This window comes from Dermatophagoides farinae, chromosome 8 (assembly GCF_024713945.1).
Source record: "Dermatophagoides farinae isolate YC_2012a chromosome 8, ASM2471394v1, whole genome shotgun sequence".
In the NCBI taxonomy this organism is placed as follows: Eukaryota; Metazoa; Arthropoda; class Arachnida; order Sarcoptiformes; family Pyroglyphidae; genus Dermatophagoides; species Dermatophagoides farinae.
In genome coordinates this window covers 265,330-283,723 of record NC_134684.1, presented here as the reverse complement: position 1 = coordinate 283,723, position 18,394 = coordinate 265,330, and the positions used below count along the sequence as shown (strand labels likewise).

The window sequence follows — 18,394 nt, the reverse complement described above, 5'->3', positions numbered from 1 at the left end:
AAAGGCTAAACAAAATAGAAACAAAATCTGGATGGATTGTTGTTGATGAAAATCAAGTGATGGATGTATGTAGTATGTATGTATTAAATTGCTTTCGACAATGATGACGACCAAATCAAATCAAATGGAAAAGTTTGAGCTAATTTTTTTAAATGGGCAATTCTATACTAGAAGCAAAAGAAGAAACGAGTCATCATCATCATCATCATCATCAAAATTTGAATCATTCAACCAAAAAAAAAAGATTGAAAAAAAGTCGACCGGGAGTTTTTTTTAATCCAGTTTAATTTAATTTCTTTTCATTTTCTTCTTGTTCACAGGATCAAATTTCAGACAAACATGAAAGCAGGCAATTTTTATATTTTGTATGAAATAAATGGAGAAAAAAATCATATGATAATGACGTGTTTGTTTCAAATTCAAAGTTTAAAAGTAAAAAAAAGTGTCAAATGTCAAACTACCATATAGTAAATTTTAATGATGATGATCATGTATTGCTGTTTTTATTGAACCAAAAAAAAAAACATTGAAATGGTCATCACGTTTTTATTTTTCTTTTTTTTCGTTGTTCAAATCATTTAATCCACACGCCACACGCACACAGAAAAAGAAATGGAAAGAAAGAAAACGTTTCATTTTGTTTTTGGCAAAACAACAACAACAGAAAAATGATTACGATGATGATTGAACGAAGAAAATTAATTTCAAGTTTAAAAGAAAATCTTTATTATTGTTATCTTCTTATTTCGAGGATTAGCCTACTCAAGTAGTAATAATAAGATTTGAACATACAATGATTTATTTGACTGATTTGGTATTGGTTTTTTCTTTCTTTTTCTCTCTCTCTCTTTGTCGACAATTACGATGATGATTTCAATTGAAAAATTAAAATCAATTGGATTAATAGGAAAAAATAGTCAACCGATTATCTAAATTCACAAACTTTTCCATTGAAAACTTGGTACAATACATTATTCATCATAGTATTCAAAGGCATTCATTTGAAAAAATTGAAAAATGCGAAAAAGAATCCAAAGAATTCATTCTGTTCCAAAAAAAACTCTAAGCTTTTCGGTGGCCTATTGAAAGTTGTTGTGTCAGAATTATCAGAAAAAAATCAGTCAACAACAACGACAGCAACAAAGGAAGCAAAAAAATTTCGATTCAAAAATCCGATCAAAAAAAAAGAATTCCATGTGAAATAACTCTTTTTTTCTTGGTAAATGACAAAACATTTAAGCGTCACAAAACGTCAAGGACAACGATGTTCAATGTCCTTATAAATATAACAGATGCATGTATTTGAATGAATGAATTTGTATCATTTTCAAAATTCATGTCGTGTGTGTTTGTGTATTCAACAAACATTTGTTATCATTAGATTTCAATTTTTTTAGCTGTTTGTTTATACTTGCATTTTTTAAAAAAACAAAAACAAAAAAAAACAAAAACAGGAAAAAATCCAAAAGCCAAGATCCGATTCAAACGAAAAAAAAAACATGATTCACAACCACAAAGTTAAATGATGGCAGCTGTTGACAAAGAAAGTGGAGCCCAATAACAATAAGTGGTTAAACTTAACCCGATCGTCGTGAATTGTTTTCAAAAAAAAAAAAAAAAAAAAAAAATTCAAAATCTCTTGGACCATATTTTTTTCGGTTTGTTTTTTTCGATCTGTTAAGGCTCATTGGTTATGTGTTTGTTGTAACTTCTGTCAAACACACACACAAAAAAGTGCTGAACTACAATTGTTAAGGTTGAGGCTTTGTTTTGTTTTGTTCTGTTTTTTTTAATATTGCTTATATATTCCATTCCTTAAAAAAGTTGTGGATAAATTCTGACTCTCTTTCACACACACACACACACATGCATACAGGATATGAAATGAAAAAGAGGATTTAGTCGATATTTACATCAACTGACAACAAAGTGAAAGCGGCTTTTTTGTCAGAATAGGAAAATTTTCTTCAATTTTGTTGTCATCAATGCTGTTAGGTTAAATTTTTTTTTTCTGCGGGGAGGTGATGGAGATATGAGATTTTGGTATTTTCTTTTCGTTCAAAAAAAAAGAAAATGAACAAGCTTTACATACAATCAATCATTGGTCTATACAAGGCAATTTTTTTTTCGTTCGCTTCTTCTTCTTTCACTCGTCTTATTTATGCAAAGACATTTTACATACATACAGGCAAGAAAACTGTATATTAAAAAAACCTAACCAAAAAAAAGTGAAATATAAAATAAAAAATAAAAATTCATTGATCGATAAAATGATATTCGAGGTGTTCGATCCACCAATGTTGTTTATCAGAAACAAAAAATCCGGATGAATGAATATTATTGACTAATACGTGCAATATAACCACCAACTATGTGGATAATGGTTTTTTTGGTTTTCGAAAAAAAAACTGAGCGGAATAATGAATTAGTATTTATATCAGAAAAAAATTGTTTTGTCACCAAAAAGAGAAACAAGAAAATGTAAAAAAACCGACCACGAGCAAGTGAAATTTTTTTTTCGCCACTCTTCCAGTTGTTTTGGGTGAATAAAAAATCAAAAAATAAAATGTAAAATGGAATGAAAAACAAATTTCATTTCAGGTAAATTTCTTTCAAATTCCTCAAGGAAAAGCGATTCAAAAAAAAGTTAGGCACACAAAGAAGTGATGGTAGTCAAAAATAAAAATCACTCGATACAGTAACCGATGTATTTATGTATTTTAAATCAATAATATATTTCAAGCGTTTCTCTCTCACTCAGTGTGCTTGTGTTAAATGTTTTTTTTTTGTAAATAAAAAAATTTCTTTTTTTTTATTTAAATGGCAATGTTTTCCTTATTTAGTTTTCTTCGTTTCCTTCTCCAACATTTGAATGAACACAAATAATATGCAGAATAAAAAACATGTCGACAAACAGAAAACCATGCATAGGGAGAAATTGAATCCTCTCTTTCTATGTGTGCGTGTGTGTGCCTGAATGTTTGCGATAGTAAGGTTTTTTTAAAGAGCCACGAGAAAAAAACTGGTCCGATGATGAATTGTAACCAATAAATCATTGATTCATTCATTTTTTGTTTGATATAAAGAATGGAGTGTTTTTTTTTTGGTTACTAACAAGAATATGTCTAGGCAAATGATTTGTGTTCAAGTTTGTAAAACTGAATTTGAAGAAAATAAAATAAAAAAATGGAAATGAAACAAAAAGCAACGACTGACCTTTTAAAAAATTGATTCTTTCTGACATAAGTATTAAATGACCATTTTTTGTATAATTTTGATTCAATGGTTGTTGTTGCTGTTGTTGATGATGACCAAACATTGTATTAGATTGTGAATGCTGTTGCTGTTGGAATTGTTCACGATACAATGGCCATTGTTGTGATGATGATGGTATAGCTGTCAACCATGAAAGATTTGTTGCTGCTGATGATAATGATGATGATGATGATGATGATGATGGTGTCCAAAATGGGCCATTTATTCCATTGGTCTGTTGCTGTTGTTGTTGTTGACTAATGTTGACATATTTAGTCACTGTAATAATAATAATAAATAATAAAATCATCATGACCATTATAATCATAATTACCACACATTGGAAAATGAATTGCTAAGAAAAAAAAGTATCAAAATAGTAAATACAAAAAACCCTAGAGCAGTCATTCTCAACCACTGTGCCGCGGCACTTTTGTGTGCCGCGAAATTCTAAGATTGTGCCGCCAAATTTTAGATTTAATAAAATGAAAATATTTTTTGTTTTGATACTTTTGAATATTATGGTAATCCTGAATCAAAAACATGTACTTCGATTAGTCAAATATCTATTAATAGTTGTGCGAATTGTTTGTAGTGGAACCAACATAAGAAAAATAAGTATAATTAAACAAACAAATAAAAGCAATTCTTCTTTAAACAATTTTTTATTAATCAATGTTTTACAAAAAGTGCTAGATTCTAGAAATGGCAAGTCCAAACTAACACGACCAGTTCAGAATTCAAAATCGAAAAAATAACAAATCCAAACTAACACGATCAGTTCATAATTCAAAATTCACAATCGAGAAAAAGGCAAATCCGACCTAACACGATCAGTACAAAATCAAGAAAATAACAAGTCAAACTTAACACGACCAGTTCAGAATTCAAAATCAAAAAAATGGCAAATCCAATCTAACACGACCAGTTCACAATCGAGAAAATGACAAGTCAAACTTAAAACGATCAGTTCAGAATTCAAAATTCAAAATGGAAAAAATGGTAAGTCCAAACTAACACGACCAGTTCAGAATTCAAAATTCACAATCGAGAAAAAGGCAAATCCGACCTAACACGATCAGTACAAAATCAAGAAAATAACAAATCCAACCTAACACGACCAGTTCAGAATCGAGAAAATAACAAATCCAAACTAACACGATCAGTTCAGAATTCAAAATTCACAATCGAGAAAATGGCAAATCCAAACTAACACAACCAGTTCAGAATTCAAAATTCAAAATGGAAAAAATGGTAAGTCCAAACTAACACGACCAGTTCAGAATTCAAAATTCACAATCGAGAAAAAGGCAAATCCGACCTAACACAACCAGTTCAGAATCGAAAAAATAACAAGTCCAAACTAAAACGACCAGTTCATCTTCAATGGCAGAACATCCGATACATATCGAATTAATTAAATGTAACAAACATTATTTAACTCTGAATCTTTGAAAACACAATTCATCATTGAAAATAATTTTTAATGAATCTAAAAAACGGTATAGAAACCAACCAATTCTGGTAACTAATTCCAATAACTAACCATCTGAACTGCTCGTGTTAGGTTGGATTTGTTATTTTCTCGATTCTGAACTAGTCGTGTTAGTTTGGATTTGCCATTTTTTGATTTTGAATTCTGAACTGGTCGTGTTAAGTTTGACTTGTTATTTTTTTTATTTTGAATTTTGAATTCTGAACTGGTCGTCTTAGGTTGGATTTGTTATTTTCTCGATTCTGAACTGATCGTGTTAGGTTGGATTTGTTATTTTCTCGATTTTGTATTTTGAATTCTGAACTGGTCGTTTTAAGTTTGACTTGTCATTTTCTCGATTGTGAACTGGTCGTGTTAGGTCGGATTTGCCTTTTTCTCGATTGTGAATTTTGAATTCTGAACTGATCGTGTTAGGTTGGATTTGTCATTTTCTCGATTCTGAACTGGAATAAACGAATTAACAACAAATACGCTACATACTGTTATTTTTGTAGTACATATTATATATTATTTTATTTAGCACATTTAAAATCATTATCATAATCTATTTTACGCAGTGCTTTTTCTTTGTGTGCCGCCAAATTTTGAAATCGTAAAATGTGTGCCGCAACAAAAAAAAGGTTGAGAATCACTGCCCTAGAGAATTCATCCGGTATAAGGATAAAAGAATAAAATATTGTATCCACAAAAAAAATGGCAATGATGAGAGTTCATTCAATCATTTTATTTTTTATTTTTATTTTATTTTTGGCTTTTGATTTTAAGAAACAAAAATCGAAAGCCAAAAAAATATGTTATTATTGTCATCATCATCATTGTGTGTATGGATGTATGGAATATCCGACCATCACCATTACATGCATAAAATAGATATATACACAAATCATACATAATACATACAAGAAAATTCATTCAAGCAAACTTATCATCATCATCATCATCATCTACAACATGACACGAAAAAAAATAGCACCAACACATGGAAATCTAGAAATTTTATGAACCAGAATAATACTTGGTTCAATACTTGGTCTATGTTGTTCGTTCTACACACACACACACACACACACACACACACACACACACACACACACACACACACACACACACACACACACACACACACACACACACACACACACACACACACACACACACACACACACACACACACACACACACATTTGGTTTGAACAAAACGATCAAAAATCTCGAGGAAAATTTTTTTTGATCCAGCAAACAATTTCAAACGTGAGAGACAACAATAAAAACTCAACAAAAAAAACCAACTTTGTCATGGATAGAAAAAATTTTTCTGTATAAAAATCAAAAGATTTATGATTTTTTCATAAAAATAGGTGCGAAACAATTATGAGTTTTTCTTCTTTGCAGATTTCGTTTGATGTGACACAAAAACAAAAACAAAATCAAAAAAAAAAATTATGACATGACTTATTGGTTAAGACAAAAAAAAAACAAAAGAAAAAAAGAAAATGAAAAAAAATTCTGATGATGAGAATTCTTTGGTTGGCCCTTGTTGGTGTCTGGGTAAATTTGAGTCAATTCTGACGACAATAACAGAAACAACAACAAAAAAAAGAAAAAGAAAAACCCGATGGGGTTGTTGTCGTTGTTCATTCATTTTTTTTCATTTCTGAATACAGTGTATATGTTTATGGAGAAGAAAAAAAGTCATTTATCAAAGAAAATAGAATTTTATTTCCATTCATTGTTTGGCGATGGCCATGTATACTTGGGTGATGGCGACTTCTTTTCATTATGATGATGAGAATTTTTTTCCCGAATTTTTCGATTTTTTTTTCTGTTTGTTGCCATTGAAATAGAACTTTCATTTCATATGTGATGTGTTGAGAAATCGGACCAATCGAAATAAAAACACACACAGAGAAAAAGAGAGAAACTCAAATATAAAAGTCATAAAAAAGAGAAAGAAAAGAATCCAAATCTTTCCATTGTGTAATCTATTCGATTTCATCATCGTAGTTTCAAGCTAAAGAATTTTACTAGCCATTTGGTTTTTTTTATGATTTCGTTTTCATTTTTGTTTCCGATATGTAATATAGATGTGTGGGTGTGTGTGTTAATATCAATATAAATAAGAGTTCATGGTTATCAAATTCGTGGGGTACCGTGGACAAATTTGTCATATACATTCATTCAATGAACAAAAGTTATATGTTTGTGTGTGAGAGTTGTATCACACATGTGAAGGCAAGTCGAAAATAAGAAAAAAAAAGTTAATGAATTTAATTGACATTTTCTTATTTTTTCTTCTTTATTTGGACACATTTGGTCAGCTTTGTCTATTGAATGGTCATTGATTTTTGGGTTTTTTTTTCTTTTTTTCTGATCAATTATAATGTTGTTGATAAAAATGTAAGAAATTTGTTAGCTAGACGAATGAAAGCTGTTAATTTTAGGTTTTTTTCCAAATAATTTTTTTTGTCTGTCGGTCGAAACCATAAAAAACATGATTATTACAATTAGAAAAGAGACGGAAAAAAATAGAATGCCTTCGAGTTCATGTATAAGATTGATAGACAATGAGATTTTTTTTTCACCCGCTTAATAATAAAATGAATGAATTGAGAACAGTGGATAATATCTCTGAATCTGTCAGAAAAAAAGGCCTGAAAATGAAAAAAAAAATCATTGTGGCAATTGCTGTGTCGAGTCGAGTCGAGTCGACCATCATTATCATTAGCCTGAGTTATAATATGTTTTTTTCCAACTGTAAAAACAAAAAAAAGAAAGAAAGAAAAAACTCGATTTTCAAAAAGCCCAGTAAGAAAAAAAATACTGTTGAAAGTGGGCTTCACTTCCTTAATTCTATTCATCATGTGATAGCACTAGCAAAAGCAGAAACCATTTTTTGTATGTGAATAAAGAAATGATGAATTAAGACAAAAAGAAGATTCGAGATGAATATGAGAGAGAGAGAGAGATTTTTCTTTTCCATTCTCATAACAACAACATGTTTTCGAAATGAGTTTGCAAAACCAAAAACAAAAACATAGGAAAACAAAGATTTCATCTCCAAAAAAAAACGAATGTGTTTTGTGTGTGTGTGTGTTTGTTATTACAATGTATCATTCTAATATTACAAATTGATCAATCGACATAAGAAGAAGAAGAAGAAGCTGAGGCAAGCTAAATACAGAAATAGAAAAAAAAATATGCGAATCTAATTAGTTAGAAATGACTACCAACCATTATGATGACTTTTTGACTACTAGTAATTCTAATCTTTTTTCTTCGCAAGTAACTGATTAATATTACCATAATATACTTGCACAATAATAAATGACGAATGCTTTATTCTTATGAATAGAGAGAAAGAAAACTTTTTTTTCTGTTTTTGTTTGTGAACATGCAAAACAAAACAGGAAAAAATGATCTTTTTGTTTTGTTCGTCTTTTTTTTCAACCAAATGATCAAAAACAATCGAATCGAATATACAATTTTTAATCAAATTCTTACATTCTAAGTTGAAATTACTGCATACAGCAAATAATATTCAATTGTATTGTATAATCATGTCATGAACTTTCAAAGAATACACATAATCACGAATCTAAATAATAGAGAAAAAAAATTACAATTTGGAATCTTCAACACATCATTCACACAGACAAACACAAAAACGAAAAAATGACGTTTAAATATTTACCAAATGTGACAATGATGAAAGATAAATATAGATGTGTGTGTGTGATTGTAATAATAATGATGGCCAGTTATCAATAATCAATGTGATTTCATAATAAAATCATCATTTTTTTTCAGTGGATGAACTCAAATCCAAAATAAACCAGAATATTCAGTTCAATTTTCAATCAATTTGATGATGAAAAAAAAACAAAAATTTCACTTGTTGCTAGGTGATTATTATCAATTCCATATTCTATGAAATCACTAAATCACTAAATCATATCATATAACAGCAATTGTAATGCTTCATCATTGTCAAATATAAATTGTAAATGATGAAAAATTCTCTATATGGAATCATGTACATCCAAAGATTGAATGAAAAAAAAATAAATCGAAAAAAATATACGAAAAACCAAAAATTAAAATACTATGTATGTATGTCCATGCTTGAAATATCAAATTTCCTTGATCGTGATCATGATCATGATGATAATAATGTATCCACAATAAACATACAACCAAAAAAAAAAGATAATAATAGAGGGCAGAGATTGAAAATCTCTGTTTGGAATTTCTCAACATTGAGTATCGTTGTTCATGGTGGTGTTGATGGTGGATGAAATCGATTTGTTTTTTTCGACATTGATGCATAGAATAAAAGTGGTGGTGGTGGTGGTGGTGGTGGTGGTGGTGGTGATGGTGGCCACACACTGACCAAATCAGCAGAATTTTTCTTACGAAACAAAAATATTCTCCACTTACCAAGTTTTTCATTTCTAAAAACACACACACACACAATGAAGCCATTTATATTTCGATTTTTTTTTATTGCTTGTTATTAGTATCACACACCATACTTTTAACAAAATTCTTCAAGAACAAAAAAAATGAATGAATGAAAACCGAAACACAATGAGGAAATGGTCCAAAATTTGAGAAACATTTTTTTGCCGTTCGATAACCTAGAAGAGATACAGAGAGAGAGAAAAAAAAGTTTTTCTCACATGAAAACTTTTCATTTTGAAACATTTTTTTTACTGATGTTATTATTACCATTTCACACATCAAACATCATCTTTAACAAAAACAATGAGTCTTTATTCTCCCATTGACAATGTTATGTGTCTATAGCAAACTTTATCGAGACTTTGGTGGCGCCACGCCATTCTCTCCATGATCATAATGATGAAGATGATGATGACCATTTTGGATACAAGTTAAAACAATGAGAAATGAATGAAGATGATAAGAAATAAAAACCAAAATATACATACATTGAATTCTACAGTCAAAAATAATGTTGATGATGATTAGAGTGCTTATCATCATCATGGTAACCAAATTGATTGGAACAAGGATTCAAGTCATTATTATTATTGTATGAGTGAATTGAATTGGACAAAAAAAAACTTATCCTTTATCATCATCATCTGGATCATCATAATCATTTGATAGACTTAGATTATGACATTTCATTTCAATTCCAAGTCGATTGACAAAAATGGACAAAAGAAATGGAAATCATCCACAACCATGACGACAATAATAATGAAAATGATGATGAGATGAGGAAAATTCCAGAATGAAAATTCTGGAATTTTCATTGTTGTTTTTCTCATCATATTGAGGCTTTGGGATTTTAATCCGAAAAATATGTTAAGATTATTTTCATTTTTTTCAATGGAAAAAAAGATAACGACCCAATTAAAATTGTCAAAATTCTCATGACGAACTTGGATTATGAAATATGAACAAACGAATGGATGGATGAATGGAAAAACAAATATAGGTGTGTCATAATTTTTTTTTGAAAAATTCAATTTTTGAATCATTCCCCGCGTGATATGATTCAATATTTTTTTTGGAAAAAAATTTAATTTTTTTAAAAACAAGATAATGTATCGAATGATAAATGGAAAAAAATTTCCCGGGAAAATAGAGCATCTGCCATATGATGTTTCTGGAATGTTTTTTTTTATATTTCTAACACACCATAATATAGTTGATCATCATCATTATCATTTGTATTATTAAACTTTGAACAACAGGCAAAAGAAAAAGAAATGAGAAAAAAGATGGATTGATCTCTGTTGTTGTTGTTTTTGTTGTTGTTGTTGTTAAAACATTATTTGCCGGAAAGATTTATCACTGCACAGGAAATTTTCTTCTTCACAAATAAATATCTCTCTCTGTCTATCTATCTATCTATCTATTATAAATGTATTTTGTAAGAACAATAAAACGAGGAAATAAAGAATAAAATGAATCATCATCGTCATGAATCAAGAGTGTTTAATGATAATGTGATGATAGTGAATTTGGGAATGGATCAACCTCAATTAATAATGTCAAACTTATCGCGTACATCGTTACGGTATTTTTGTTGTTGTTTGTTGTTGTTGTTGTTGTTGTTGTTGTAATCCTCTTTTTTTTATAATTCGCTTTTTTTGTTATAGCTACCAGTTATTAGCGAAAAATCAGCTGATTATTCTTTGTAATCAACTTTTAGCCACTCTATGGCTCTATGGAATAAATTTTAAACATATTTCTAAGCATCAAAATGAAGAAAATCAAACTCATTAAAAATGAATAAAGATAATGATTACAATTACAGAGAAAAAAAATCGAAATGGTAACAATTAATCCAATCATTTATTTATTTACCAATTTAAAACAGACCCAAACACAGAGAGAGAGAGAGACAATTAATCTAATTCAATTTTATTTGATCAGACAAACAATACCATGGAATGGATAGACATGGCATTTTTAATAATTATCATTAATTTAAAGCTCTGTTCTTTTAAACATTAAATAATGGTCGCTATTTTTTTTTCTGGCAACAAGAAAACCAAAATGTTTTCAATCTATGATTTTTTTTTTGTTTGGTTGCTGGATTTTTTTTTTCATTTTAGTTAATTCAATTTAATTCCAAGTCGCAACGAAAAAAAAATTTCAATTCAATGTCTTTGTGTAATGATGATGATGATGATTCTTTAGGATCTTTGAATCGTCGTAAAATCGATTGAGCTGCCAAAAATGATCATTTTGTAGATTATTTTTAGTTCTCTGTGTTGCTATTGTTGTCTTCAATGACTATAATTTTTTTTTCATTTTTTCTTTGGCCAACGATGCAGAATTGAACAAAAACAAATGGTCTTCGTGTTTCATGTTTCTTTTTTTTTGTTCACTTGGCACACACATACATAGAGTGAGAGATATATCAGTGTTCAGCGATGATGACGATGGTCAATCATTATCGTTTTATATAAACAACCGACGGATGAAAGTTGATTATGTTTTGTTTTTTCATTTGATTTTTTTCGTTTACTTGAAAAATCATTTCATTTCATTTTTCTAAAAAAATTGTTTCAAATCAAAATACAATGTATTGATTGTATTGTGACACAATAAGAAATTACTAACTAGAAACCAGAAAAACCGATCAAATCATCATCATCATTTCTATAAAGAATTTCTAATCGTTTTTGAGTAATCGACGTGGTTGCAATGATTTTTTCAGACAAAATTTTTGAAAAAAAAATTATTAACCTAAATTGTGGTCTAGCAAAACGTTGGAAACAAGCAAAAAAAGACCAAACAATTAGTTCGATATATACACACACAGGATATTGATTGATCGAAACTTTTACATTCTTTAAATACTCTGCGCCGCGCTATTTCAATGAAATTAATTTCCGCATATTAAACAGACAAAAAAAAAGACAGACAGACAGACAAAAATCAACCAAAAACAAAACTAAGATTCTTGAATACACACAGAAAAAATGTTAATCAATCTTGACAAACATATATCAGAATATATAGAATGTCTACATAATAAATAAAATAGAAATCTTTTTCTTCTTTTTTTTTTTTTTGATTACGGAATCCAAAAAAAATGATTAGAGAAGCATATGACATACATGTATAGAATCAGAAATTACAAAAACAACAAATCCGAGGGATATCGATACACACACACACAATCAGAACAAGAAGCTTAAGCTATTGGTGTTTTTTTTTTGTTTATGTTTTTCTTTGTGTCATATTTATTATTCGTCAAACGCCTTTTATTAGAGACTGGAAAAATGAACTGGAAAAAAATGCCAATGAAGCATGATGTAACTAGACAAATGAACAAACAAACAAACAAAATGCAATGATGGACAGATATGGATTTTTGTGGTAGACTAAATAAATAAATACAATGAAATGAAATATTGGCTCACTAAACTAGAAATATAAATATCGAAAACGAAAAAAGAATCCAATCAAATGTAGGTAGTTTTTCGTTTCCATTGGCTACAGACAACATTTATTTTTGTCCACCTACACACTGGCTAAATTGTTGAGATTTTTTTTTCTCCCAAATTACAATTACAATCAATTATTATTATTACTATAACGGCATTGATAAGATTTGATAACTTATTTATTTTTATTAGTTTTCTGTTTCTCTGTTTGTTACCATAGGATTTGTTATTTTGAATGTGTAAATGTTACTCTCAATCTTCAACATTGTGTCGCCTTGGTGTTTTGTTTTTACTATTTTTATGTTTGTTTGTCAAAATTCTCTCATTATTATTCATTCAAAATGTTTAACAACAACAACAACAACAACAACAACAACATTATTATTATTCATAAGGTTTCTTTCTCTTCCTTCCTAATTCATTCATTCATTCATCTATCCAATCTATCCATCAGATTTGATGCTGACTCAATATTATTAGGTTTTTTGTTGCTGCTACTGAAGAATCGTGTGATTTAGCTATTGAATTATAGTCGTTGTTGTTGTTGTTGTTGCTGTTCCATTAATTCGTTAGTATTGATCAAGTAAATCAATTTTTTTTTTTTTTTTGAATAAATTCTCTATAAGGCACTATGATGACAACAGCAACATACAGCAGCATGAACAATAAGAAATTCAATGGACAATGAATGGAAACGTTAACTGAAAAAAGATTTATTCATTTTAGTCGGTTGTTAATAATAATAATAATATCAAGCAAAGCAAAGTATAGAGATGAAGAAGAAGAAGCAAAATGAAAAATTCTTTTGTATTGCAAATTTGTTTGGTCGATTCGTTGGTTGGTATCATGAAGTGAAGAAAACCGATCAATTTCTGTATCGGTTTTTTTCAAATTTGGCTAGAAAACATCCTGAATTTTTTCTGACTTGATAATCATGCATAAATTGTGAATTCACACAGGAAAAATCACAGAAAAACAGCCAGCCAGCAAGCAAGCAGAAAAAATCTTTTCACATTAAAATGATTAATATTATGTAAAATAGCAAGTGTGTGTTGTGTCATTCATGTCCAAATGTCTGTGGCTGCTATACCAAATACTAGAGCAAATATACAAAACAAACAACCAGGAAAAAAAGAACTCATAACATAGGGATAAAAAATTTGAAAATGAGAATGAGCAAGAAGAAAATAAATCCCATGAAAAAAATTGAAGAATCCAGAAAAAAAGGAAATTCTATATTATCCCCGAATGTGTTGAATATAACAGTAAGAGAGAGAATCTCGATCAATCTGTAAACAAAAAAAAAACAGAAAAAAAACAAAATTTTTTTTCTGCACAATGATGATACACAATCACACACAGATAAATCGGCCGACAATTTGATTGCTAGGATTGAGATAAAGTTACACACACACAAAGACACCCAGATTTTAAAATATTCCACACTGGAATTTTTTTTTTGTTTTTTTCCTCTAAAAATTACATTAATCTATCTTCACTTTTGCACACACACCCACACACATTTGGTCCAAAAAAAACAAATAAACAACAACAACAACAACAAAAACGAAATGAATGTCGATTTGGCCTTTTCATCGAAAGCAGAAAACAAAACAAAACAGTCTCATATTATATGTCGATGGTAAGAGAATGGGTGAAAGAAGAAAAATTAACCCAGAAAAAAAAGACAAAATAATGAAATGAAACCCTTTTTTTTCTCGCCAGGAAAAAAATCGAAAAAAAAACAAAACGATAAAGTAAACTGGCAGAAAACGAAAACGAAAACGAAAACTCGATTGACAATAAATAAATGAAAAAAAGGATTTTTTTGTTTTGTTTTCTGAAAAAAAGAAGAAAAAGAGAAATTGAGTTATTTTTTTCGGCCTACCCATAGAAATCATTATCAAATTGAACGCAACAAACAAAAAAAATTCTATGATGATAAACACAATAAACAACAACAACAAAATGTGAAGCCAATTCATTGGAATTGAAATTGAATCAATGAATTAGCAGCTTAGATTAATGTGACTTTTGATATTTCATAAATTGAAGGGGGTTTTTGGTATTTTCAACTACTCGATTCGCCAGACTAATATTTTGTTGTTGTTGTTGTTGTTGTTGTCATATTTACTTCACTTTCATCATTATCGACTAGCGAATGTTAAACATTTCAAACATGATGATGATAATCGATGATGCAAAGAATCAAAAAAGAAAAACAAAAATTCTAGCCTAATTAATTAGGATCGTTTTTGGCAAACACAGAATGTGTGTGTGTGTGTGTGCAAACAAACATCATCACGCAAGAATAAAAGCCAAACAAGTGAGAAAATTTTTTTTCCGGAAAAATGGATAAATATTTGATTTAAGGATTATGATACATCATCATTGTGATGATGATGATCGCATGAACAAACAAACAAACAAACACAGAAAAAAGAATTCTCTGAAACTAAAAAGAAAAAATTTCTGCGTGTAATCTCTCTGGAAGCAGAAAAAAGAATCGATTGTATCGAATCATTTTTCTTGTAGGTAACAACAATAAAAAAAATTACAGCCTAAATAATAATTGAATGAATAAGTATTACAAAGACATCACATCACATCACATCAAATCAGTCAGATCAGACAAAACTCATTGGAAAATAATAATAGCCGACAACCAAAAATTATCCATAAAATGATGAATATCCATCCCATTCATGTTAATAAATACAAAATACCCGATGCACATGTTTCCAGATAAAAAAAAATTAAATCACATATACATAAAACACAGTGACAATGGCAATAATAATGATAATGGTAATGATAATGATTACACACGAATATCCGGTTATTTTGTCTGTGTATGTATCATTTAATAATGAACACATTAGTCACATTAATAAAAAAAACATAAAGCAAGCAAAGACAATTTTGGTGGTCCATATTTTTTGCTTAGTGATGTGTAATGTTTGGTGATGGTGGTGGTCATTAAATTAAATCTATCATATCCACACCATAGGAAAACAAATAACTTACGTTCAATTTATATTAATAGAAATCACATCGTCATTCGAAAAAAAAATTCAATGAATACTGATTTTCGAAAATGCGTGGGTGTGTGTGTGTGATTGTTTCCGGAATCAAAATTAGGCAATGACCACCACATATGGATCATGTAAGTCAAGGCAATATAATTTAACATCAAAAAACAAACAGAATGCTCATATAAAGCATCAAAAAAAAATAAATGATTCGTTTATTGATGTATATATTAAAATCATACAAATTTTTCACGTTATCAATGTCAATGTGATGGTGGTCATCATCCTTTATGATGAACAAAAAATTATCCTCATAATGATAATAATCCATGAATCTACATTGATGACATAATTATATTCCTCATCATCGTGATGAAATAAGATGAAAAAAATGAAAAAAAAACATATTTGATGACCATGAATGAGAGAGTGTCCAATCATCATATCAACAATATTTGAATCGAATCTCTCACTGGTTTTATTGATGTGTTAGATGTTATGAATGAATATAAAAAGAGTCTAAATGAATGAAATGAATTGAAATGAATGAGAATGAATATGTGAAAACGGTGTGTGTGATATAATAATGGATAATAATAATAAATCATGTCATTATCAATTCGTAACACGTTTTTCTACACACATTTTTTTTTTGTTATGGGCGAAAAAAAAATGTTTTTTCTCTCTCTGTGTGTGTGTTTTGGTCGATAAAATATGTGTTTAGATTTCAAATTTTTTTTCTTCGTTTCATTTTCGTTTGTCGTGTGTGTATGAATATCTTTCGGGCATAAACATAGATATTGGAAAGAAAGAGATAGAGATAGAGAGAGAAAGAAAGAATAATAATCGATTTCCTGAATTTGGTTGTGTGTGTGTGTGAGTAGATGGTAAAAAATTATTGGATTTATCATCATCGGATAAAACTTGCAAAAAATAAAGCAGCACCAGTATTGCCAAGTGGCTAAACCACAAAAAAAAGCAAACACAAAAAAAAATGTAAATAGATGACAATTTCTCTCTTTCTCTCTCTCTAGGTCCAATTCATAAAAATAAAAACATGATACATACCTAAATAGGTACTAGCACCGGTCAATATAAATAATGCTTTCAATGCATCAAGCATACATGATACAGATGTAATACGTGATGTGATAAACAATATACTGACAAGTAATCGTATAAAGGTTTTTGAAGTTTTCACATTAATTCGATGCGAATTTGATGATGATGATGAAATAAACGGTTCTATCATTATCATCACCGGTAGTAGATGATATTTTTGATTTTTTTAAATTTTTTCCTTTTGATAAAATACAATCACAACACTTTACTTTATTATTATCACAACGTTGATGAAACAACAACATTGATGGTGATGAACGAATTTGACAATCGATTAATCGAATTCGATGATCATCATCGTGTTGATAATGATAATTTTGAGATTCCAAAATAATTTGGTCATTATTTATTATCGACCTTGTTGTTGTTGACATACGATTGTTACATTGTTGTTGTTGAATTGATTGATTTTTTCGTCTATGATCCTTAATAATGGTTGATTGGTCGTTGCCGCCATTATCAAGATCATTCATTGGATTTCCGTTGTAATTATCATCATCATTATTATCCTGAGATAACGAGCCATTTGAATTATTCATAACGACTGCCTCAGTAGTGGTGGTAGTAGCAGCAATCATTTTCCTCGATAATAATGATTCTGCACGTTGTGGAATCCATCCATTGTTGTTGTTGGTGAATATTATTGTTGCTGTTGTTGATTCCATTATTTACATTTCATTATTATTATTTTCATCATCATCATTTCAATAGAAAAAAATTTCAAATGTCGATATCGATTATGATTTTTTTTCACAAACAATGACAGCACATTGAAAATAAGTGATCAAATTTTTTTTATTCTGGATCAAAATCACACATACATTCACACAAAAGAAAAAACCGGAAGTGGATCCTTTATCGTCAGAATCAGCAAGAAGCAGAGTGCGAAAAAAAAATTTAAATTTTTCGATTGAATGGCTTCAACAATAAGAAGGAAATAATAGTTTTTTTTATCGAATGATAATGATGATGATGGTGAAAAAAAATTGTTGTTGTTGTTGTTATTGACACAAATCAACAACAACAAGTGTTTAATAATCGATTTTTTGATGTGATAATGGTACATTAAATATTCATCACGATAATGATGATCATGATGATGACGATATTCTTTTCTTTGTTGTTACAACAAAAAAAATCAAACAGTGACATTTTTCATATAAAGACCATCAAATATATGGCGACAACGACTTTGTATATGACGTGGTCGTCATCGATCATGAATCGATCAATCATACAAATCAATCAATCATCATTGTTCAATCATATACAATGTAAATAAAGATGTATCAATCGATGATGATGATGAGGATGAGTTAGAATTGTTCGATGAGATTTTTATTTTCTCAGCTGTATAAATTTGTATTGAACAATAGAAAAAGAAAAAAGAAATTCAAATTCATTCGTTTATTTGGTCATCAAGAATCATTTCCTAAGTGAAGTTTAAGAATTTAGTTTTAATATTCGATTGTTTCGTTTGATTTTGTTTATTTTATCAATGTCATATGATATGATCGACATGACTATCGTTTTTTTTTGATCAAATATTTAAATACAAC

At 29.1% G+C, this 18,394-nt stretch overlaps 1 protein-coding gene across 3 annotated transcripts in view; it reads right to left on the bottom strand.

Moving 5' to 3' along the window:
• The window catches only part of LOC124496138 (uncharacterized), a 29,083-nt gene that overhangs the window by 10,064 nt on the left and 625 nt on the right, over positions 1-18,394 (bottom strand). Inside the window, exons 1-3 of one of the 3 annotated variants that reach the window (XM_075733256.1) lie at positions 5,383-5,573; positions 3,590-3,650; positions 3,217-3,534 (exon numbers count right to left, since the gene is read on the bottom strand). In XM_075733256.1, coding sequence (XP_075589371.1) covers positions 3,217-3,534; positions 3,590-3,596 — 325 coding nt within the window. In that variant the 5' untranslated portion in view covers positions 3,597-3,650; positions 5,383-5,573. Of the gene's footprint in view, positions 1-3,216; positions 3,535-3,589; positions 3,651-5,382; positions 5,574-16,781; positions 18,268-18,394 lie in introns of those variants that run through there. The other 2 variants (XM_047059612.2, XM_075733255.1) reach the window with 2 other exon arrangements.